At 45.3% G+C, this 24,440-nt stretch overlaps 1 protein-coding gene across 14 annotated transcripts in view; it reads right to left on the bottom strand.

Annotated features, from left to right (window-relative positions):
- The window catches only part of prdm1a (PR domain containing 1a, with ZNF domain), a 93,074-nt gene that overhangs the window by 30,108 nt on the left and 38,526 nt on the right, over nt 1–24,440 (bottom strand). For 12 of the 14 annotated variants that reach the window (XM_041188827.1, XM_041188832.1, XM_041188835.1 and 9 more), the window contains one exon: nt 523–801. In XM_041188827.1, coding sequence (XP_041044761.1) covers nt 523–702 — 180 coding nt within the window. In that variant the 5' untranslated portion in view covers nt 703–801. Of the gene's footprint in view, nt 1–522; nt 802–2,077; nt 2,234–24,440 lie in introns of those variants that run through there. The other 2 variants (XM_041188824.1, XM_041188834.1) reach the window with 2 other exon arrangements.

Genomic DNA, 24,440 nt, shown 5'->3' on the forward strand with positions numbered 1-24,440 from the left:
GAATATATATATATAAAAATACATTAGTTGGCTGTCATAGATTAATGAGACAAAGCACTTACTGACCACCCACAAACTACTAGAGTGCACTGTTTAAAAAATGCATTGTGTTAACATATCAATGAATTAACACAGTGACACTTTAAATTGATGAGATATTTTTGCAGAAGGGAGCTGGTACCTTTTAAAAATAATTTGGAAAGCTCTCAAGTGTACTCTGGTTTCCTTAGCTTACAGTGAAATACAAGCACATTGCCATTTTGCTGGATGCGTTCATGAATATATGTGAATTTCCTTCAATTTTTCACAATGCTTTGCAGTAGAATACTTAAGACTAGTTTCTTCATGTTTGATTCCAGGCTAATAACTTTAGAGTCTGAAGGCTAAGGAGGCAAATTAATATGAAAACCAACAAGCACTTTATGTCAGAGCAGGGATTAGATATACAGCAGCATTTAACAATTACCTGCAACCACTGTTAACAGAAGGTTTGAAACATTTGAAGAGAAATATCACACTTACCTCTTCTGAGTTGCGTGCATTCTTGAACTTCAGATTTCGGGGCAGGGATGCTTGAGCGTGTGTTGGGTCATGGTCTGTGGTGGGTTCCCAGGACTGATCATTTACAATGTACGTACAGTTCTCTTCAAACTCGGCCTCTGTCCACTGGGTCATGTCCACATCCTCCACATCCATTTTCATCCCGCCCCACACACTCACAGGCTCGCAGGTAGGCTCTCACTCTCGCTCTCTTCTCAGGCTTCAGCGAGGCAACAAATCTAAACTACTTTCTGTGGAAGCCTAGATTGGGGGGGGAGTGGGGGGAGGTGGAGAAGAGAAAAAAACTTCTTTTTTAATTTCAATTGTCCACATTCTGTGGTTTCCTCTGAGACAGTGTGTGACTAATAGAGTAGACTGGGGCACTTTTGCCATAGGTCTAGCTGTTGAAAGTACTTGCGTAATCATCAAAGCAGTCTGTAACTAACATGCTTGGTCGTCTCACATACTGTAATCTAGTCTGTAGAAAAGCCACTAAAGGAATATTGATGGTAAAGTTGAGAGGGTGAGAAAACTTCAAATGTAAAATAAGTACATCAGTATCTCGCTGCCTCCAGCACCTCATCTCCTCTCTCCCTGTACAACGCCACCACACCACAACCCTCCCACCACACACATTGGAAAACAGATTTGCAGCCTGTATCACAGGAAGTCTTTCTTCGTGATTCCAAGTGGACTTTAGGTCATGGCCAATGCCTGGGGGTGTGGAGGGGGGGTGCGGGGGAGGGGGTGGTGGTGGGTACCTGTGGTTGGGACGCTGGGGTGCTATGGAAAAGCTGTTTCAGAAAGTGTCACAAACAAGCAGAGGAAGAGGAAGGAGCTGTTGTCTGCGTCGGAGAGTTAAATATGGAACAGTGTGTGGCAGGAGCGGAACCTGCTACTTTTTCCAAATGGGGAAGCTCAAACTTTCCCAGCACAATCCAGAGGAGCAAACAATATCCCAAAAACAACCAGCCGTGACGTCTCCTCATCCTCTGGGTAGACAGCAGTGCTGGGTCTTGGCAGCATCAGAATAGCAACCAAACTTGTTCCAACAGATGCAATAATCCAACAGCGGACATCACTGACATCCCGGATTTTCAACGAAAATTTACAAAAATTAACAAAAGCAACGACTTATTTTTTTTTTAAAAAGGGGACTTAAGCTTCAAAATGTCGAGGAGAAAATGATGCCCTCAAATAAGCAGATTTAAATAGCCTTTCCAGTTTCTAAACTAAATTTTAAATATCTTAGCGAACGCTTACTACAATGTCCTGAGGCAAAATTCCACAACGTTACTAATATACCGACGAGGGGGGAATCAAATGATGGACTTTTGAGGAAAACAGCAAAATAGATATTTCAAATCAATAAAGGGGCAGAGATGGAAATGAAGGACAGAAATAGATACATGTGGATAAACAGAGAGATAGGCTGATGCAGGTATAGAAAGAGAAACAAATAACAGAGAAAAAGGAAGGATAAAAAAGAGAAGGAACATAAAGAACATACTGGAGTTAAATGTCAGCAATTGTTTACCATTAGTACTCACTGGTACTGTCAGCTTTGTGTTGGAAGACAAACAAACTTGCAGATATCAGACTGCACTGCTCCTCTAACAGGTGCTGGGCTCATGCCTCTTGCGAATACTGAAGGGTTGATTGTTGCAGTGAAACTTTCAGTAAGTACAAACCAAAGAGACTCTTCCTTTCTCCTCCCTCTTTCAAGTTTCCTATTAATAACTTAATCTGATGATTCACTCGCCAAGAGCTTGCTGTCGAGACCTGCTGGTTGTGGGGCGGGATCTGTACCTGGACACACATCAACAGCATAGCAGCCAATAGCAAGTTAACCTAAAAGGCAACACTTGAGGTGTGTTTGGAAAGACAAGTCAAACTGAGCAGGTGGCTTTTCCAGGTACAACGCTCCTTTCACATAAATAAATCGACATGCCATGTAGCCAGGTATGTTACCAGTTCCTTCGATTGGGCTATTTCTTTCCTGACTGAGAAGCACACAAATCAGCCAAAGTAAACTCCCGCAACTCCTTTTCCTTCTAATCCACTTCCTACTCTTAACTCTGTCAGTGCCAGCACATACTGAACAGACGTGTCTTGTAAGATTTACCAGAAATTAGTTGAAAATAGGAAGAAAACTATGAGCTTTTGAAATCGGTCCACACACACATTAGCCTTGTAAGTAGTCTTTAGACACTTATACACTAAAACACACAAACATATCCCTGGCTTAGGCTTTTCTCCGGACTGAAAAGGGTTAACTGTGGAACTACAAGAAGCTATTACCACACAAGAAACAGAATTCACACTATTTAAAGAAATGTAATTAAAAAGTACTTGTTCCCAGGAAGGGAAAACAAAAAGGGAGGGGGCTGGGAGTGGGGTGTGTGGGGGGAGTGGACAGAGGAGAAGAAATGGTAGAAGTGCTAACCAGATAAACATTTCAACGCAGACATGCCCCTCTGGGACATGGAGAGTTTGAAGTGATTTTACTCACTGTTGGTTGAGTCCCATGTCAGTCTCTTCCTCCTATCTGCCTCAGTCATTGGGCTATAGGAAGGACATCCTGTGATGAAGGGACACAATGCCCTATTTGTTTACTATTGGGAACGTGGACCTGCATTCCTGCTTCTCCTTACAAAACAAACCAGACACTTCACTTCCTTCGCCATCCCTGTCCTCCCAACAGCAGCACTGATAACAAACTCCCATATGTAGCCATAAAGATCCTGTCTGTCAGCCAGTGTTGAAACAGACATTCTCTCTCTCTCTCTGTCATCCCCCCTCCGAGCTCTAGCTTCATCACCCGCAGTTCACGAGCATTATTATTATTTGAATTATACCAAGTCTGCAGTACTTTCTGAATCGCTGCATGGCCACAGTTATCTGGAGAGATCCCCCAGTAGGTCCTCTGATGGCTATCAGTGTCGTTCACCAACTGACAGATGTCACACAGGCTTCAGCTGCCGAAGCGTATGCTGGCTTTCAGCTATCTCTAAGAGGGATCATCTGTGTGCAGGAAAGAGTTTTTAAAAAGACAGCGAGGTGGGAGGTGGTGAGGGAGGAGGGGGGGGGTTATTGTCTCTGTATATGGGGAGGAAGAGCAGGGACTCCCTTTCGCTGCTTGCATTTCTCACACATCTATACATGCAGACACACAGAGTTCTGCGACATCATTCACAACATCTCCGCTAGTCACTTCCTGGAAATCGGGCTGGCTCTACAGTAAATGATGACTTAACATTGCCAACATTTGCTGGTTTGTTCTTTTTTATTGTCACTGGCAGCCTGGCTGTAATAAAGCAAGATTCTGCTTAAAAACCACACGCGGTTTTAACACGGCTCAGATGTGTTTTTTTCGAGCCCATCAAACACTGAAAGAAATTCTCTGGCAAATATTATCATTTAGAAACCTAGTTTTAAAGAAAGACAGAAAACCTTTTTTTGTTTAAAAAGTGCAAAACATGCACATACTGTGACCACAACAGGTTAGGGTATTTTTATAAATGTAAAAGGGAGGGGTAAGGGTTAGTCTTTCCTGAGCCTCAATTCTGAAAAAGCCGTCTCTTTTAACACACTTGGAAGGATTAACACTTGATGAAATTTCATGAGAAATCTTGCATATGAGTCAAGGATTTGAGTTTCAGTTTTTAAAACAATTGAAAAGTAGTTCAACTCCACCCATCCATAAACTAAAGCACTCAAGATATTCTCTTAATACCTAAGGAACTTCCAACAGGCTTATCCTTTTTATTCCAATGATGACTGACTGAAAAACTGTCGCTTCATATTGAGGTTTGGTTTCACATTCTGGCATCTCGCCCCACTGCCTATCCTTTACCTGTGAAAACGAGCAATCATTGAAGGAGCAATGTGTTTGATCACTGGGGTTAGGCTGGGATGGTAGCCCAGCCCAACCCAGTTGTCCTCAACTGATGTCTGCGCTCATGCCCCTTAAAGCAGAGGTCCTAACATAGCGACCAGAGGCGGGAAACCCAGGCTGATTTTAATCCGATCCTTGTATTTGAGCCCAGATAACTCGGCAAAGAGTGAGGATCAAACCTGGGGAGCCTCCTGCCCTGGCGATGAATTTCCTCCCTGAGCGACATTTCTAAAAACAGGTAAAAGTGGTGGGGAGGGGAGCACACTGAGATGAGTGAGAAAGAGATTAAACAAAGAGCTTCAAAAAGCAGAAGACGAGCTTAAAGATTTTGTGATTTTGTTACTGCCAAGAAAAGAACTAATTAAAGAAACTTTGGCTGTTCATTTACCATGTTAAAGGCGTATGTGTTGAAATTCCTATAGCACCTTTCATGACATCAGGACGCCCCAAAGTGCTTCAAAGCCAATTAAATCTTTTGGAATTGCAATCGTTTGTGATATTGGTCAATTAGATTCTCCGCAAATGCAATAGATGGAAGCTATGAAAGTTATCAGCAGAAGCAGCTCTGAATTAATCACCTGACATACATCTGCAGTGGACATTGTGTTGAATGCAGCTCGCTGAAAGATTCAGTTGGGCCAAGGTACTGCTGGTTGTACAATAAGGCTATTACAGACCAGTTTGACCAGATGGAATTAACTGGTTTCAATCTGGACAGCAGCTTACCACCCCCAGCGTGGAGGAAGAAGGGTTGGGAAAGATGCAGAGCGCATTCTTGAAAGCAATCGAGTGACTTTTACTTGTACTGTGACCCAGTGCCAGCCAGCATCTTCAGAAGGTGTGAAGGAAAATGTTGCCAGGCAGGGAAGAACATTCAAACAATCCAAAAAGATATGATATGAACAAGTGCTTCTGCTTCTGATTCTGAATAACTGCATGCCTGAGGCATACTCCTTGAAAGCATCACTCCTGCAGAACAGGGACGAGTTCCGGTGCTAATCTCCCGCTTTTTGTGACCTACTTCCTATTAAATCTTTGGCGGAGTTTTGATGCCATCTGTACAATTACAAGAGACATGAATGACTCAGATCGATATACTGCACAGACAGGACCCTAATCTGCAGTAAGGGCTAATCGTGCCTGGTTTAGCACACTGGTGATTAAGTTGTGCTTTTCACTAAGGAGCAAGTATAACTGACCTGGGCCACTACATCAATGGCCTATGAATAGCAGCTTACAGCTCAGTGGGGACGAAAGGGTGCTGGCAGATGGAAGCTGTGTTATAAAAGAGAGGTAACTTGAGCAGTCATTATCTACTTGAATGGCAGAGCAGGTATGAAGGACTGAATGGCCAAATTCTATATTCTTAACAATTCGCCCCCTCACACTGGGGACAGCAGACATCATTTTGGCATGAGGTGCAGTACAATTATCAGGGGCCAATCTACAGGATTGACAATTGCCACACTTCAACCATTGAGTAAACTCGTTCAGGAATTTAAAAATATCCTCATACAGTCCATTACTTTATAGATTTGGAATTTAAATTTATATTCGTACATCACTTCATTGACCTTCCTCCAGGTTTTGACTTTTCCTTACATCTTTTCCCCTGCACATTTCAGTACCAATCACGTGGCTTAAGGCTGTTTGCAAGTGCCAGTACAGAGCTTCACGCAATAGCAGCGCATATGGGAAATTAAAATAGGTTTTAAAATTTTAAAACGGTCCTTTTTATTTATTAGTCAGAAAGACTGTTCAATGTGAATTGGAAGTTTTGTTGGTGTGTGGATCCATGACATAAGCCCCTAACACCCTTCCCAAAGACCTTCATTAGGCAAGCCTTTGGCATTGTAAGTGTGTCGTCGATGGTATCATTTCTTGTCAATCAACAGAAGCTAAATTTTGCCATTTATTTTCTGTTAAATATTCACAACTTTCGGATAGGGGAGAATAGCTCGCCAACCTGAAGATTCTGGCCATAATGTTCAAAAGGAATTTGAAGTGAATTATTCAAAATTTAAACCAAAGAATATTGCTGTGGTTGGTTGAGCTAACCAACAGCCCAAACATAAGGAAATCTATGCGATCTATTCTAATCATTGATTAATCCCTTCTGCATCAAAATAAATCAATCTTAAATGTCTATTTTCCTGATGGTTCTTAATGTATTATCATTGAGGTAAGGAGCTGAAGCCAGATCCAATGCAGACTGTAAAGATGTTAAACTTATTGACACCTTCTTTCCTCTTCCTGTCTCCAATTAGTGCGTAATTCCTTGTAGCCTGACAAATTTCGCAGCAACTGCATTAAATGTAAGATCACAGGCCCACTGCTGGCTCAGTCTGCAAATGCACTGCTGAATGAGTAATTGAGCCATACACACTAGGAAGGCTTCCAGTTCGATCCATCAAGCTGTGCTCAGTTGGCTGTCGGCAAGGGCAGTAGTAGTGGCTACAATAGGCCTCAGTGTTTTTAGTTCAAAGGAGTTGGCGAGTGAGAGCAAAACAAAACTCAAGCAGGCTTGATTGCTAACCAGTGAAAATTGTGCCTGGATGGGTGTTGAGAAGAGCACAGTGTTTTACATGCATATATAATGTACATCATGTGCAGTACTGTAATACCTCATGGCTGAATAAGCTGCCGGCACTCAGTGCCTATAGGGTCTTAGAAAGAATGCCCATATATGGTTGACAAAGTAGTGTGCTTGGTCTCTGTGGAACTGTACTCCAACATGAGACAGTGAATTCAGGAGAGGTGAGGAGGGGAAAACACAAAACGTGGGTGGAACTGTGCATCTTTAGAAGCAAGCAGAAAGTCAAGCCCCATGGTTTATCCTTCTCCCTAACACCCCATCCCCTCGATCCAAATTCGGCCAGCTGAACAGAAAACATCTCTACTGATCAAAGAATGAGCTTGAGTTTCAACTGACAAAATGCAAGCAATTATCCTCCCTGGCATTCGGGGAGAAGGGATCAGTAACTCCAATGATTAAAGTTGAAAATCACATTTCTGCACCCTGTTTCCAATCTGCAGGATTATAATATGTTCTCTTCCCCCTCCATTCCCCCACCCCCCACCATGGCCCCTTTCACCCACCCTAGCGCTAGGTGACCCAATTCAGGATTCAGAGAATGATGGCCCATGGAGAACTGTTACAGTTACTAGACTCTTCCTGAATCATGCCCCAAAACCCAAACCAAACACACCAGTAGGTTTTCCATGAACCAGTGAAATTTGACCAACAAGGTTCTGCTGCGATAGATGCCTTGCAGTATATGGGAGAGGTGAAAGGCATCGGGACAGGGATTCTGGTGCCCCACAGACACACACACACACATATTACTTTTCAGTGGCTCCACTAAAAATTTGTCATACAAGAATCTCATTATTGTCAATCAAGTAAATGAGTGAGTAGGCCGTGGCAAGAAGGCCAAACGGGTTTGATCTTTGGTCAGTGCTGGGTTTCTTGTTCTCAACCCAGGAAAACAGTTAGCCTTGGATGTATCCAAGGGAAGTCAGCTGGGGTTCCTGCTCCAGATTGTTATCCAGTCGCCTTTTATTGGGAAGGTGTGTGTGTTGAGGGTGTTGCCCTATTGAGATAGCTGCAGCATGCACTGTCAGAGGTTCCTATATAAAGAATGCCACTTACTGGAGCACCTGTGGAACTGTATCCGACAAGCCGTTGGCTTCTCAAGATGGGAAGAAAATTGAGGGCTATAAAATTATTTTGTAGTAACTTGTGACTCATAAGGTGCAGTGTGTTTACAGGGTAGCAACATTCTGCTGTGTTAAGCTCCTCCTGCTGGCTGCATTCACAACAGGAGATATGCAAAGACCATCTCCAGACTGTCACTGCACACCTCCAATTCTTACTGGGTCTAAACTGTAGTGAAATCAGCAACATCCTTTGCAGCCAGGACTGTCTCAGATCTGAAAAGTTCCCTTTCTTTTATTTCAGTGTCACTAAAATGCTGCACTTGAGGTCAGTGAAAGCTTTACTTCCTTTTCTTTGAAAAAGACATCCTTACATTTCTCAGCAATGGGAAGACAAGGCAGAAAGGGGAAAGACAGGAATAAGGCAGCCAGAAAATTAATTAGGTCTTGACTTTGTGCAACAGTGTAAAATGGCCAATAGCAGTGAAGTTGGTGGCAATAAAAATCAGGAGAGGTTTAAAACAGGCCACAGATTCACTATTGCCCGCTTCAGCGCAATGTACAAAGTCAAGATCCACGTCGCCCTCTCCAGCAATGAAGCACAAAGACTGTCCACTAGATGGTGCACATGAGTGGCCCACATCAAATGAGTCAACCTCCATTTAAGCCCATCTCCCGCACATCTGCCCTCACAACTTCCTCTCCCTCCCAGAACCATGATAGGGTCCCCCTTGTCCTCGCTTATCACCCCACCAGCCTCCACGTTTAAAGGATCATCCTCTGCCATTTCCGCCAACTCCAGCATGATGACACCACCAAACACATCTTCCCTTCACCCCCTCTGGCGGCTTTCTGCAGGGATTTTTCTCTCCGGGACACCATGATCCACACCTCCATCAGCCCCTGCACCTCAACCCCCTCCCACTGCACCTTCCCATGAAACTACAGAAGGTGCAACACCTGCCCCTTTACTTCGCTCCTCCTCACCACCCAAGGGCCCAAACAATCCCATGACCCAGACCTCCCTGTCGCTTGCCATTTCAACAAACCACCCTACTCATGCCCACATGTCCATCCTTGGCCTACTGCAATGTTCCAGTGAAGCTCAACGCAAACTGGAGGAACAGCACCTCATCTGCCGATTAGGCACTTTACAGCCTTCCAGACTGAATATTGAGTTCAACAACTTCAGATCATGAACTTCAGATCCTCCATCCCCACCCCCTTTCCGATTTCCCTTTTTCCAATCATTTATAATTTTTAAAAAGTATATTTTTCTTTTCCCACCTATTTTTAAATTGATTTCCATCTATTGTTATATCTCCACCTTTTAGCCCATTTCGATCCCTTCCCCCCACCCCACCCCCACTAAGGTTATCTGTCACTTGCTCGTCCTGCTTGCCACCCTTAATATCCCCATTAGCACATTCCTTAGATAATATCACCACCGTCAACACCCCTTTGTTCTTTTGTCTATGACATCTTTGGCAATCTCTTCTTTGCCTCCACCTATCATTGGCCCTCTATCCAGCACTACCTGTCCCACCCCCCTCTACCAGCTTATATTTCACCTCATTTCTCTATTTCCTTAGTTCTGATGAAGAGTCATATGGACTCAAAACGTCAACTGTGCTCATCTCCACAGATGCTGTCAGACCTGCTGAGTTTTTCCAGCTATTTTTGTTTTTGTTTCAGATTTCCAGCATCCGCAGTATTTTGCTTTTACCCATTTAGGTCTCAGCACAATGGCATGATGGGGCACAAACTCACCCTGCTGCTAACTGCAGCCATGAACCAGGCTCTTACCATGTCATAAAAATAAAAACAAAAAACTGCGGATGCTGGAAATCCAAAACAAAAACAGAATTACCTGGAAAAACTCAGCAGGTCTGGCAGCATCGGCGGAGAAGAAAAGAGTTGATGTTTCGAGTCCTCATGACCCTTCGACAGATCTAGTTCTGTTGAAGGGTCATGAGGACTCGAAACGTCAACTCTTTTCTTCTCCGCCGATGCTGCCAGACCTGCTGAGTCTTACCATGTCATGGCGCATTGCATTCCAATCCTATGCTGCAAAGGTTACCTTTTTAAAAACAATTTGTTTTAGTATTGAGCACCAATGGCCTTGGAGACAAGTAGATGGCATCCATGGAAAACATTTCCTCCTGATTTCACCTAGGGTGATGTTATAGTAGATCTCAGACCAGTTGAGGAAGGAACTAAATAGACAACCAAGATATTAGTTCCTGGCTGCTTTCCAAAAACACCTGCTGGAAGCGTACATGTAGACATTGAGTGACAAGAAGATCGAGCTCAACTGTGATGCCCCTAACAGTTGAATAACCTTGCCAACACTCAGTATCTGGGCTCACCTATGAAGTATGGTCACTTTGGCGAGGCATTGAAGGACACTTGGACAGACCATGTGGAACTGTAGTCCAGCAAAACATCAGTCAATGCTTTCATGATATTAAGGAGAGTAAATTGGAAAGAGAGCAATTTTTTTTAAAGCAAAAGGCTACCACCTTTTTGAACCTACTGTCAGTGATGGGCACTCTCGGATCAGGTATAAGCAGGCCAGATGCAGGATAATCTCCTTCTGCTCTCCCAACAATGTACCTCACATCCCCATAACCTCGGTAGAGCACAGGCATCCTTTGCCCACGTATATCTTTAATTTCTCACACCAATCAGTCATTTTCGAGACTGTTGCAAAGGAAAGCTTGTTGTTGCTATAAATTGGCACCAAAGTTAGGGGTTTTCCAGCATTCCTTTTGACTAAGGTTACATCAAACCAGATTCTAAAGTGATCTTGTGTAGAACGCAACCACTATACAGGATGGAGACATTCAGATCAGTCTGAGCTGGATCTGATGTCATGTTCCAGAAGTGAAAGGACAGAGTACTAATTCACCACAAAGAGAAAGAATTGAAAGCAGCATCCACCTTTCTGTCTGCCCCCTGTCACCAAACCTACATCCCCACTGAACCCATTCACCAACAAAGTGATGATCACTGTAAAGTATTGGAAGTTTTCACTCGACAGAGTGATATTTGAATGGGAGAGCTGGGTCTGTACAAGGAAAGGTAAAGGCAACTGCACTCAAGATTTGTTTTTAGTTCGAATCATAGAATGCTTACCGCACAGGAGGCCATTTGGCCCATCATGTCTACCCCAGTTATAACTTCCCAGCAAGAAGATAAATCCACCAGCATCTTAAGTAGCGGCTGTGGTGCCTACACAAGCGATTTTGCTCTGTTTTACCAGCCAAAGGTTCAACCTCAGACTGAAACTTCAAAAGGCTCACTGAAAATTAGTGAAAGGAAACCTAAGCTTTTGTCCATGTTGAAGGTCAATTGTGAGAAGCCCGTGTAGAGTTACGCAAGAGAAGGAGATACACGAATGTAGAGGAAGTTCTGACATGACACTCATGAACTGATCTGAGTGGCATAAATATTTCAAAATCTCAAGTGCATATTCCGACTATTTCAAATGCAGAAGCACTGAACTTTTAGCCCCACAGTATAGGTACAATTCAGTGTCTATTATTGGGTAGCACAGGAATAGGAAGGGTGGGGGAGAAGTGCATGTGTTTGGAAGCACTCAGAGCAGTGAAAGTGCAGAGAACAAGCAGTGGATCTACTGCAACTGATTCAAACCTAGTGTGTGTAACTACTAACGTACCTGGCAGAACTGCAAAGGCTGCTGAGCAGGGTAGCTTAAGAGGAGATTTGACAGAGATGTTCAGAAACATGAACGGTTTGGATAAGGAGAAATGCTTCCAGTGGCAAAAGAGTAAACAACCAGGGGACACGGATTTAAGCCAATGGGCAAAAGAACAGGGAGCAACAGGTGAGGTTGTTGTGACAGAAAAGGCACCGACTGATAGGATGGTGGAAGCAGATGCAATAGTAACTTTCCAAAGGGAATTGATGGCAATACTTGAAGGGAAAAAGTTATAGGGGCTATGGGAGGAGAGCTAAAGACTAATTGGGTAGCCTTTCCAAAAACAAGCTGAACGGACTCCTTCTGTGCTGTATCATTCTATGGTTTCATAATTCTACCATGGAAACACAATGTGACCCCCACCATGTCATAAATAGTCCAGGTCACATTGTATGTTTCCAGGAGAGGTTGTAGAATGCTTCTATTCTGAGACAAACACACAGCAATAGGAAAGAGAGAGGAAAGAAGACTTGGCTTCTTGCAGATTAATAGCTCCTTAGCAACTGTGCCCAATGACACCTCTGCACAACCTGACAAGGCACAAGGGGGAAAATCAATGTACTGCTGAACACATGTTGAGGTTGCTAAAACAATGGGGTTTGTTTTAATCCCACCTACCGGATGGTCAAGAATGTGGTTAGGGGTGGGCGTGGGTTGGGGAGAAGGGGTAGTGGAAGTGGATTGCTACTTAACCGTTTGTAACTCAACCATTTCCCAACACTACCGGGACCTATTTCAAGACACATTAACAGGAGCCTGAGTGCATTTTAATGGAGAATCTGCAGCTGGTCTGCACATAGAAGGGGAGTGCAAAACATTTCTTTGTGCTGCTGGGGGGAGCAGGAGAGCAGGGCAAGGACAATATTTCACCTGTCCCAGGACCTCCCCCACCATGCTTTCCACACACCCCACAATCCCCTGTCTCCACACTTCACCCCCCCACCTCCCCCCAAACTGGCAAGTTACAGATAAAACCCCCTTCCTGTGATTTAGTTGAGTGCTGGAGAGTCTTCATTTCATGCCAACTAGAGGGCAGCTGACCAGTGGCATATGGATGAGGCCTGGACTGGGCCTCAAATTTAGGACAGTTCTTTTGCCCTGACCCTCGCCTGCCCTGCTGTTTCAGGTGCTTGGACAAGGAGGAGCTCCATACAATATACTGCCCTAGAAATATAGCAGTATTTTAACAGTAAACTGCAGGTTACACGGTATGGCCATAGCTAGAAGCCTCATCGTGCACTTCAACAAGCAGCTAGAAACCATGAAAGATGATGGTGTGCAGTAAGCAGCCATGGTGGCTAGGAAATCCATGAGTGACCATCTCTTTCTCTATAGTCAATACGCAATTGGCTAGTATTATTTTCCTTTGCACATATCCACAATTAATGCATAGTCTCTTTGCCTGTTTAATTATTACTTTATTTTAGACTAGTGACACTCTCCTTTCTGCACAATGACAGATTGCAATACATAGTAAACATGGAATCATTTTATTGCATTTCAGTGACCTGAAACGTGAACCTTGCTTGACTCTCTGAACAGTTGCTGCCTGACCTGCTGAGTGGCCTCAGCATTTTTGTGTTTTTATCCACAATATTCCCTTGGTGCATTTTTAATAACCCCGCATCCCAATCCTGTACACACTTGCCATCCACACACATGCATTTTACAGTATGGGTGACTGGATGGTAATTGGGAGTAGAAACTCTTTAACAATCATTTTTAGTCAGCAAATTGTCAACTAAGCCAGGGGCCTGCTCATTAACTACTGAGATCCTGCAATTATTAAGGTGTCAGCCTGAGCTCAATGAGAGCACACTCTCACCTCTGAGTCAGAAGGTTGTGGGTTCAAGTCCCACGCCAGGGACTTGAGCACAAAATCTGGGTGATACTTGAGTACACCCCCAAGGGAGTGCTGCACTGTCAGAGGTGCCCGTTTTTCAGATGAAACCTTAACGTGAGCCCAGGTCTGCCCTCTCGGGCAAACTCTAAAGATCCCATGACACTATTTTAAAGACAAGCTGGGAAGTTCTCCCCAGTGTCCTGAACAGATAAACCCTCAAGCGGCAACTAAAACAAAGATGACCCGATTATTTTAACATTGGTGTTTGCAGGAGCTTGCTATGCATTAATTAGCTGCTGCATTTTCTACATCATATCAGTAAGTACGCTTTCTTTTTTAAAATTATTGTACCACTTTATACCAAGCTCATCAACTAACTCAGTGATCTGATTCGAACTTCAGAGTTGTTTTTATACTGGTGCTTGTTTTACATCAATTCTTGGGGAGACACATGCCAACTCCCCATGCTCACCCTGCTATTACCTGGTGTGTGTTATAAACAAGGCACTTTGAACTTTACATCATAAATCAACATAGAAAGGAACAAAGCAGTATCATCATGTTATTATCCAACAATTTCTTTCATTTGTAAACCCATGTGTCTAGTTCTGATTTGTAGCAGGATGGGGGAGGGGAGCGAGAAAGGCAACAGGTGGGGCAAGGAAGTGGGGACAAGCAGGAAAGACATAGAAAAAGGGGTGAAATCGGGTGTTAATAGGCAGATGAGAGTGTTATTAGATAAAGAAATAAAATAGCCAGTGAGCGAGAGACGAGTATGCGAGAGACAAACAGCAAAGGAAGGTAGATTGATAAATCTGAGCTGTTTACACAAATGGTAACAAATTGACAAATGCTTCCAGTGTATCACATCCATTATTATTCCAATGCACAAATAAAATCAACACACTTAAGAACGTCAACTTAAAAATGTTGGTGGCACTACTCTAGAAATCTAGTTCACACATGTCAATGCGAAGATAGATTTTGTTCTTGGAGATCCAGTAGCTTCTTAATGTTAACAGTCACAAAGAGATGAGATTGAACCGGGCATTATTGCTCTGACAAGCTGCAAATGGGTCTGTGATTCAGTTTCCCAAATATTAAATTCTTTCTAAATGGTTTGACCGAGAGCAGCCGGCAGACAGAGCCTGGCAAACAGCCAAGAATTCCAAGAAAGGTTTTTCCAAAAGCGACATGAGTGGCTTTCTTCCTCAGTGCTTCGCTGAACTGTTTCAACTTGCTGCTGAGGGCGGGTAGGCCTCTGGACGGCCGGCAGGTGGAGTGGAGTGAAGCACTTGTAGGTCGTATCCCGTAGAAACATTTAGCTTGGCCGCTGGCCAGGGAATACGGGAAGAATAGATTGAATTAGGTGGTTTACCTGACACGTGCTTGGCATCTGAATAGGCAGCTCTAGGTAGTCACGCCCAGGCAGAACAAGCACAAACAGCTAGGGAGACACCATTAAGCTGTTGCACCCTTGTGACCACCCCGCACCCACCCCCCCCCCCTCTTTGCACGTGATAAAAAGAAAATCTGCTTCTGTTTCCAATTTGTGGGCCACATCAATGCAATGCAATATTTGGTTATCCCATTTTAGTACAACGCTTGAATCAATTTCATTTTGAACAAGGTGTAAAACTAAACGCACTGAAACAATGTAAACACGCATGAATCAGCTGTGGCCCGGTCTGGTGGCAATGATTTGCATATGAGAAACTTGCTACCTATGTACCCAAGGCTCTGTGTGAATTCCCCCATTCTCTCTGTGTGCAGTGACTTTCTAGCTGTGTTAGTGCAGATCCTTTCTCTGTCCTGTTCCGAGATAACCAAACACACTCTAAAAGGCGAAATACTAAAGAATGGTAACGTTTAATGGCTGCAGTTTGCCATGTTGCTACACAAGACAGTCGTGACCAGAGGAAATTCGCACTGTAGGGTAGGGCTGGTGGGGTGGCTTGGAATGGGATAGGCACCACTGCTTCACAATTATGTGAACCGGGGGACCAGCTCTGTGAGCGCAAAGGGATTCCAGAGAAGTTCCACACTCACCCATTCCAGTTTGGGGTAAAGTTAGGACCATGATCACAGGCAGTCTGGGGCTGGAGGTAATTCAGAAAAAGTCCACCTGTACAGTGGCAATAGCGGATCCCTCATCATTGTGTCAACTATTTTTATATTACCTATTGTAAACCTGCTTAATCACCATTATACATATGTAGGTTTGACACCAGGTTAAGTGGGTATTATGTAATGTAACTGCTGTAGAGGCCTCAAACCAAACCTTGTGTTGGAGGTGGGGTCACTGAATATTTAAGGCAAGGCAGAGTTAGATAGGTTCTTGTTAGGCAAAGGAATCAAAGGTTATCGGGGTTAGACGGGAATGTCAAATTCAACACACAAACAGATCAGCCATGATCTTACCGAATGGTCGAGGGGCCGAATGGCCTACTTCTGCTCCTATTTCATTTGTCCGTACTTATACGCCACCTTTAGCAGCTGGTTTTAAAAATAAGAAGGGCACTCTGCAAAGCATTCAGCCTGACACAATGGAAACAACAGAAGCAACTAAAGGAATTGCTCACCGAGTAACAAACTTAAGGTTTGAATCCATGCACAACCAGTCAATGACTGGGAGCAAAAATGAGGCTGTTGATCATTTCCTATCTTCTTTCCTTTACTTAATTGAACCTGCAAGCTCCTTTGATCACTAATCTTATAAGAGGGATTCCCCAATACCATCAACGTAGCTTTTGAGCAGCAGCTATGATGAATTAAACCTATGACAGATATGACAGGTGTGTTGCTTGAAGACAGCTTATGCAGCAAGGCTAAAACAAAGCTTCTATTTAAGATTAGAGAATGGACAGGCTCCTTAAACACTAGCTACAAAACGGAGCTTTATTCAGGCTGCTCTAGGAAATGCAAGATGATACCTCAGACACTGCTTTGTTAGGCCTTGATTTCTTATGTGGTTATTGGTGTGTTACAGCAACAAATTAGCCAGTGCCTCTGCTGTTTGGATTGCGTTGCAGTCTAGCACTACGGCTTGCTTCACAACACTGTTCACAATTCTGCTGTCAATTCTTGTCAGCCATAATTCATCCCACCAGCTTTCTTCATGGTATAAATCTCTATTACACCACTGCAAACTCATCCTCCTTTGCCTTGCACAGGTCTCTCCCCTCCTCCTCCTTCTCGCTGTACAGATCAATCCCTTCCTCCCCCTCCTCACTGCACAATCTATCCACACCCACCTTTCTCGATGTACACATCCGTCCCCTCATTCTCTTCCTCCTTCGTTCTCCCTGTTCAGATCTATCACACATGCAAGCCCTATTCCACACACCAATTTAGGCTCAATTCCCCAACAGGCACAACCAATAGTAGACCACTCAACGTCATGCTCTCCATAGCACTGGAAGTCTAGATCACACAACAAACTGCAAATGGGACCACAAATCATCCAGTAAGTTCGGAATTGCAAAAGTGGCCATTAAGTTCCAGATGACATTTGCTCCGCTTGTGATGAAAGATTATGCCAGCTCATCTTCCGATAGGGTCCACTATAAGCAGAGCTTGTCTATTTCCTATAGAAATGCATCAGGAAAGACCAGCTGGCAGATGACCATTCAACTGTGGGCCAATAGGAATGGCATGCCAGATCAAAAGATATCTCAAGTGGGTAATCCGGGACGTCAGTCAATGCAGTATCAATGGAACAGTTATTTTAATTTCTAAACTTAAAGATTGCAAAGAAACAGGAAAGTTCCTTAGTGGCCTGGGAGGTAGAAGCACCACACAGTTTGCTCCCCAGTTTGATGTCTTCTTGCTGGTTGGCTGAGCTGAGCTCAGCCAGGTATTACAATTGGCATCTGCAAGAGGTGCCTGGGGAGTGGGGGGGAATCTACCGGGTTGTTACCCAAAGGCTTTTGGCGAGAAGTGCACAAGAAAAAGGATCAGCCTCACTTACTATTCCCTCAAACATTGAACATTCTTGTTGCCATTCACTACCTCAGCTGACACATGTGCCAACTTTAGCAAGCTACCTGTGTGCACTGGCTCTCACACAACTGTACGCCAGCAAAGCTCAGGGCTCTCAGGAGAGTACCTGAACAAGGCTTGGTGGGTTTCCAATGTCTGGCAAACTCGGACCCAAGATTTACTCGCTCGCAACACCTACAAAAGTGACAGCACAAAGAAAGGTGTTTGGGTGATAATAATATTTCTCTGAGACTCTGGATAGGTAAATTAATCTTAAACCAGAGTAATCTCTGAGGCATTTTCCACCAGTGGGAAATAAGTTTCCTTAACTTGGGAGGGGGAATGCTGACCCTTCCCATGCACTGGCCTTCTTCCCTCACCCATTCATTGGCACAGAAAGAGTTAAAAGATGCATTTTATCAATGTTCAAAGATGCTTAATTGAGAACGGCCTGGCTTCAAGCTGCCTGTACATGTTCAAGATATTTTACAAACCCACTTCCTTCAATGGCTTGAATTCAGAGCAGGTTTTTACCAGAGTGCACAGCTGGGCGTTTTACTGATTCCACGCATTGGGGCATCTTCCAGTTCTCTACCACACTCCCAATCAACTCCCTGTGCTTCAGAGTTCAGCCAAAAGGTCTAGCAGCTAGTTTACTTTGAGTAACAAGACACTGAGTGGGCCTAGTTGCTATCTTGCACAGTTAGTATGGTGTGAAGTCTGGGCAGTGTCTCTCCGCAGCTTGGTAACAGAAAGAAGGGTGTAGAAAGACAGGATGGAAGTCTAAGCAAGATTGTTTACAGGGCATTATCTGGATGACAAGACACTTAACTTTCACCACCTGGGCCTGGCACTTGAGGAGAAGCAGCGACATTTAATTACATGATCTTCCTATCTACAAGGGCAATTGTTCTTTAATCAGAACTTCAGTTAATAGAAATGAATATAACTTGTAAGCACAATTGTTACAAAAGGGGCAGTCCTGATAGTTCTGTTTATTAGAAAATAGGCACCAGGAGCAGAATTTTTTTGTCGGTGAGCTGGGGGCGGGGCCCGCTCGCTGACACGAAAATGATGCGGGATGATATTGGGGGGGAACCCCCGACATCATCCCACTCCAATTAAATATTCAGGAAGGCGGGCGGACAGTGCGATCAGCTGTCCGCCTGCCGACCTGTCAATGGCCAATTGAGGCCATTGAGAGGGCAGTTAAACCAATTAAAGGCCCTGCCCATCCAACCTTAAGCTTGGCAGGCAGGCCAGGAGCCCCGGCAGACTTTTGAAAAAACATGAAACCTCATCCACCGGCGGGAGGAGGTTTCACGTCTGTTTTAAAAAAAGTTTAATAAACTTTTTGTGATATTTATTAACACGTCCCATCTTGTGTGACATTGTCACATTGAAGGGGACAAGTTAATAATTTTTTTTCTATTTTTAAAGTTTCAAACACTGTCAGCACTCTCCCTGAGGCAGCTCTTAGTCTCAGGGAGATGTTCTGACAGCTGGGGAATCCCTCCCCCCCTCCCCACCACCCGCACAGGAAGCACATAGCGCTTCCCGTCAGGCGGCCCCGCTCACTCAAAATGGCGGTGGGGCCCGTTTCGGCGGCGGTGATCGGCTGCCCGCCTGCCGCCCAGCCAGTGGGTCCCGCCCACCAAGGGCAAAAGTCTGCTCCAGGTATGGATGCTACACATTGGCCTGAATCTTCTGGTTGGCGTGGAGGGGCGGGTCCCGCTCGCCGACACCTAAAATGATGCACAGTGACATCGGGCGTGCGTATCGATGTCACCGCGCGTCAGTCCGATCTTCCGTTTGGCGGGCACGCACTGGAGTCGGCTGTACGCCCGCTGAGCCGTCAAAGGCCTGTTACGGCTATTTAAATACCAATTGTAATAATTAACTGAGCTGCCCGTCCAACCTTGAGGTCGGGGGGGAGGGTGGGGGGGGGGGGGGGGGGGGGGGGGGAGGGTGGGGGGGTGGATAGGCGAAGAGCCCAGGCGGCCTTCCCATTGTTCATGGAACCTCATCCACGGGCCGGATGTGGTTTCATGAAGGTTTTTAAACTTTAATAAAAATTAAATAAAATTCATAGACATGCCCCAGCTCATGTGACACTGTCACACGAGGGGACATGTCTGAGTAAATTTTTTTTTCTTCTTTATTTCAATTTTTCAAAATCAAACCAATCTCCCTGAGGCAGCTCCGTGCCTCAGAGAGATTTCTGAGCGCATGTGTGGAAGAGCGCAGTCCCTGACTCTCCCTCCTCCCCCCGACCTGCACAAGGAGCGCTCAGCCTTCATTGGCCAGCCCACATAAAATGGCAGCGGGCAGCTGATCTCAGGCAGCGATCGGCTGTGTGCCCGCCCATGCCTGTGCCCGCTCCCGCCCAACCCACACGACAGGGAGAAAATTCTCCCCTTAGAGTCAAGAACCTTATAAACACAGAAAAGAGCCATTCAGTCCATCACACCTGTGCTGGCTCTTTGAAAGGGCCATCCAATTAATCCCATCTTTGCCCAATGCCCTGCACTTTTTTTTTTACCTTTATCGAGTATGTACTAAATTCAGAAAGATCTCTTTGGTTGGTAATGCACATTTATAAAACAAGGGTGAATGAACTTGTGAAACTACTTCAATAAGTTTACCATATGCCTGATCGCTTGAACCACTTTGTGAACCTGCAACTCTGTGCAGCTAGACAGTCTGCACCCTAAACACCTTTCTGGAGGTATTGCTCGTGAATGCATTGCTGCTTATTTTTCCACTTTCGAGCTTGCACCTTATAAGTTTGGTGCACTTGGCAATGGGGATCATGGCTGATTTTCTGCTCTGTCCTCCCTCCAACACCCCCCATCCCCACTTTCCTGCCCCGTCATTCAGTCCAGCATGCTGCAACTAATTCCCCCCACCAATTTAATACAACATTCAGGCACTGGGTATGCCATTCTTTTCTGTTCAGTCCCTTTAGCATTGTACCAGTTTCTCAATGAAACTTACAAAACTCTCACAAGGCGTGACAGGGTAGATGTGGGTAGGATGTGGCTGGTGAGTCCAGAACCAGGGGACACAGTCTCAGAATAAGGGGCGGGCCATTTAAGACTGAGAGGAGGAGGAATTTCTTCACTCAGAAGGTGATGAATCTTTGTAATTCGCTACTGCAGAGGGCTGTGGAAACTCAATCACTGAGCAAGTTCAAGACAGAAATCAATAGATTTCTGGAGACCAATGGCATCAAGGGATGTGGAGATAGTGCAGGAACGTGGCTTTGAGGTAGATGATCAGCCACGAACCTAATTGAATGGTGGAGCAGGCTCGATGGGCCAAATGGCCTCCTCCTCTTCTTAAGATGTTGCCATGTTTCCAGAGAGTTCAGACACATAGGGCATGATTTTCGGGTTGCTGGGTGGGCCCAGGAGGGGCTGGGAAACGGTCCCAATGCCTGTGATGGGGCCCCGACTGCAATTTCATGCCGGCTGGCCAGTTAACAGCCAGCCAGCGAGAAAGGGGGGAGCAAAGAGCTGCCTCAGGGAGCTGAAGAATTTTAAACCAAGGAATAAAGTTTTTAAAATTCCCGGAAAAAATGCCCACACAGCAGAATCACTCACCGTAACATGTAGATTTGAAAAATTCTGCCCAACAATGTTTATTTGTTTAAATGTAATCACAGAAACCTCTTCCCACCCGTGGATGAGGTTTCCTCAAAAATCCAAAGGCTGCCTGGCCGATTCACCCGCCCGCCAAGCATAACGTTGGACGGGCGGTGAAAAATATGGCTTAGTTAATTGATTAATGGCCTTAATGGGCCTCCCAATGGTCGGCGGGCAAGCAGCCAACTCTCGCTAGTGCAAGATGATGTCAAGACTCTTGCCTGACGTCTTCGCACGCTATTTCACGCTTGGGTGTATCGGGCACACACACACACACACACACACACACACGCCGAGCGGAGAATCATGCCCCGAGTGTTAGGAGTCTACTCTGCAACTGAGCGCTAGAAACTGTGTGAGGATAGCCCAAAGTTAATCTGCTTTGTGCCATTCCCATCTATAATGGGGGCGCAGCTGCTGACTGTTCAGGTGAGATGATTCTTGACCAGCCAGGGTATAACAAACATAGCAGCATGAAGGAAGAAAAAAATCACAAATTACTGCTGCAGAGTTCTCAGCAAGGTGTTAAATCAGCTACAAACTGGAAAATCCCTCAAGGTTCAAACAAACATTTCCTCTTGCCAACTTTTATCTATTCCTCATCTCTCCCTTCTGTAGCTGTTCACTTCTCACTGGCAGACAGCCGCACTTGTGTCCTCTAGTACTTCACCCACTGCTGATGTACCAGCCTTGTGTTGTGTAAGTATATGTGCCTGCGTGTGTGTGCCTGCGTGTGTGTATATGAGTGTTTGTGTGTCTGTGTATGAGTGTGTATGCTTTTCCATATCTGTGTGCATGTGTGTGTATATTTGTATGTCTTCATGTCTGTCTGTGATTGCGTGTGTGTGTGTCTCTGTGTGCGTGTGTGTCCATGTATGAGTCTGCGTGTGAGATTGTGTGCGTGATTCTATGTATGTGTGTGTGCATATCTATGTGTCCATTGTATATATGTCTATGTGCGCGCGCGCGATTGCGCGTGTGTGTGCGCGCGCGCGATTGCGCGTGTGTGTGCGCGCGCGCGATTGCGCGTGTGTGTGCGCGCGCGCGATTGCGCGTGTGTGTGCGCGCGCGCGGTTGCGCGTGTGTCTGTGTGCGCGCGCGGTTGCGCGTGTGTCTGTGTGCGCGCGCGCGGTTGCGCGTGTGTCTGTGTGCGCGCGCGCGGTTGCGCGTGTGTCTGTGTGCGCGCGCGCGGTTGCGCGTGTGTCTGTGTGCGCGCGCGCGGTTGCGCGTGTGTCTGTGTGCGCGCGCGCGGTTGCGCGTGTGTCTGTGTGCGCGCGCGCGGTTGCGCGTGTGTCTGTGTGCGCGCGCGTGTGAGAGCGCGCGCATGCGCGAGATTGCGTGTGTATGATTGTGTGAGCATGAGTGTGTGTGAGCATGAGTGTGTGTGAGCATGAGTGTGTGTGAGCATGAGTGTGTGTGATTGAGAGAGTGTGATTGAGAGAGTGTGATTGAGAGAGTGTGATTGAGAGAGTGTGATTGAGAGAGTGTGATTGAGAGAGTGTGATTGAGAGAATGTGATTGAGAGAGTGTGATTGAGAGAGTGTGATTGAGAGAGTGTGATTGAGAGAGTGTGATTGAGAGAGTGTGATTGAGAGAGTGTGATTGAGAGAGTGTGATTGAGAGAGTGTGATTGAGAGAGTGTGAGATTGTGTGTGTGTGTGTGTGTGTCTGTGTGCGAGTGTGTGTGTGTGTCTGTGTGTGATTGTGAGATTGTGTGTATGTGTCTGTGTGTGATTGTGAGATTGTGTGTATGTGTCTGTGTGTGATTGTGAGATTGTGTGTATGTGTCTGTGTGTGATTGTAAGATTGTGTGTATGTGTCTGTGTGTGATTGTGTGATTGTGTGTATGTGTCTGTGTGTGATTGTGTGTATGTGTCTGTGTGTGATTGTGTGAATGTGTCTGTGTGTGATTGTGTGAATGTGTCTGTGTGTGATTGTGTGAATGTGTCTGTGTGTGATTGTGTGTGTGATTGTGAGATTGTGTGTATGTGTCTGTGTGTGATTGTGTGTATGTGATTGTGAGATTGTGTGTGTGTGATTGTGAGATTGTGTGTGTGTGATTGTGAGATTGTGTGTATGTGATTGTGAGATTGTGTGCGCAAAGTGCGTGCGCAAAGTGCGTGCGCAAAGTGCGTGCGCAAAGTGCGTGCGCAAAGCGCGTGCGCAAAGCGCGTGCGCAAAGCGCGTGCGCAAAGCGCGTGCGAGTGAGTGATTGAGTGTGAGTGGGCAGGAGGGCACCACAGCCGAGCCCAATCTCTGCTCTTACCTGGCAGTAAACAGCAAGGATCACAGTGACCAAGAGCACAGAGTCTTTGAGGTAAATCTTGACTTTGTGTAACAGTGTGAAATGGACATTAGCCCACTTTACATCTCTCGAGTAACATTTACAATTGACCGATGGGAATAAAAATCGAGAGATGTAAAACCAGCTGGCAACTTGCTATCACCAGTGTTGCACTGACACACAAAATCAAAATCTACCCAAATGTAACATTTTTCAGCTGAGGCCAGAACAGACTGAGAATCGAAGTGTGGAATTTTTTGATCTGTGGACGCTCTGCCACTGACTACAACAACAACTTTTATTTATATAGCACCTTTAACATAATAGAAAGTCCCAAGGTGCTTTCCAGGGGTATTACAAAACAAAATATGATGCCGAGCCACACGGGCTACTCAGAGAGTTCTCTCCGCTTATCAGGTGAGCTTGCACAAAAAGGCCTTCCATTAAAACCCACTACCTTCCATCCTCTCTGATTTTCTTTTTTTTTTTTAAAAGTTGCTTCGAATTAAAATTGTTCACTTGGTTACCACTGGCCTCACACTGACCCGAAGCTGTACGATAGCCATAATCAGGAAGTCCTCTCGTGTAACCGGTCTTTGAAACACTGCAGTCCTTTAAGAAAGCGACAGCTGAGGGTTGCCAGGAGCCTGCCCATCCCATCCTCACTACTCCCTCCTGCATCCCTCCTTCCTTTAGGGGACCATCAATCTTCATTTGCTCTCGGCAGCTGCTACTTCCTTCCCCGCAGTTTTACTGATTTGACACAGAAAGTAATCTCCACTTTTCCACTGCCCTTCAATGGCACAGCCCACACTTGCCCAGGTTACACCAATAAATCTTCCCTGCCAGCTTGCTGTCAACCGCTC

Source organism: Carcharodon carcharias, chromosome 5 (assembly GCF_017639515.1).
Source record: "Carcharodon carcharias isolate sCarCar2 chromosome 5, sCarCar2.pri, whole genome shotgun sequence".
Lineage (NCBI taxonomy): Eukaryota > Metazoa > Chordata > Chondrichthyes > Lamniformes > Lamnidae > Carcharodon > Carcharodon carcharias.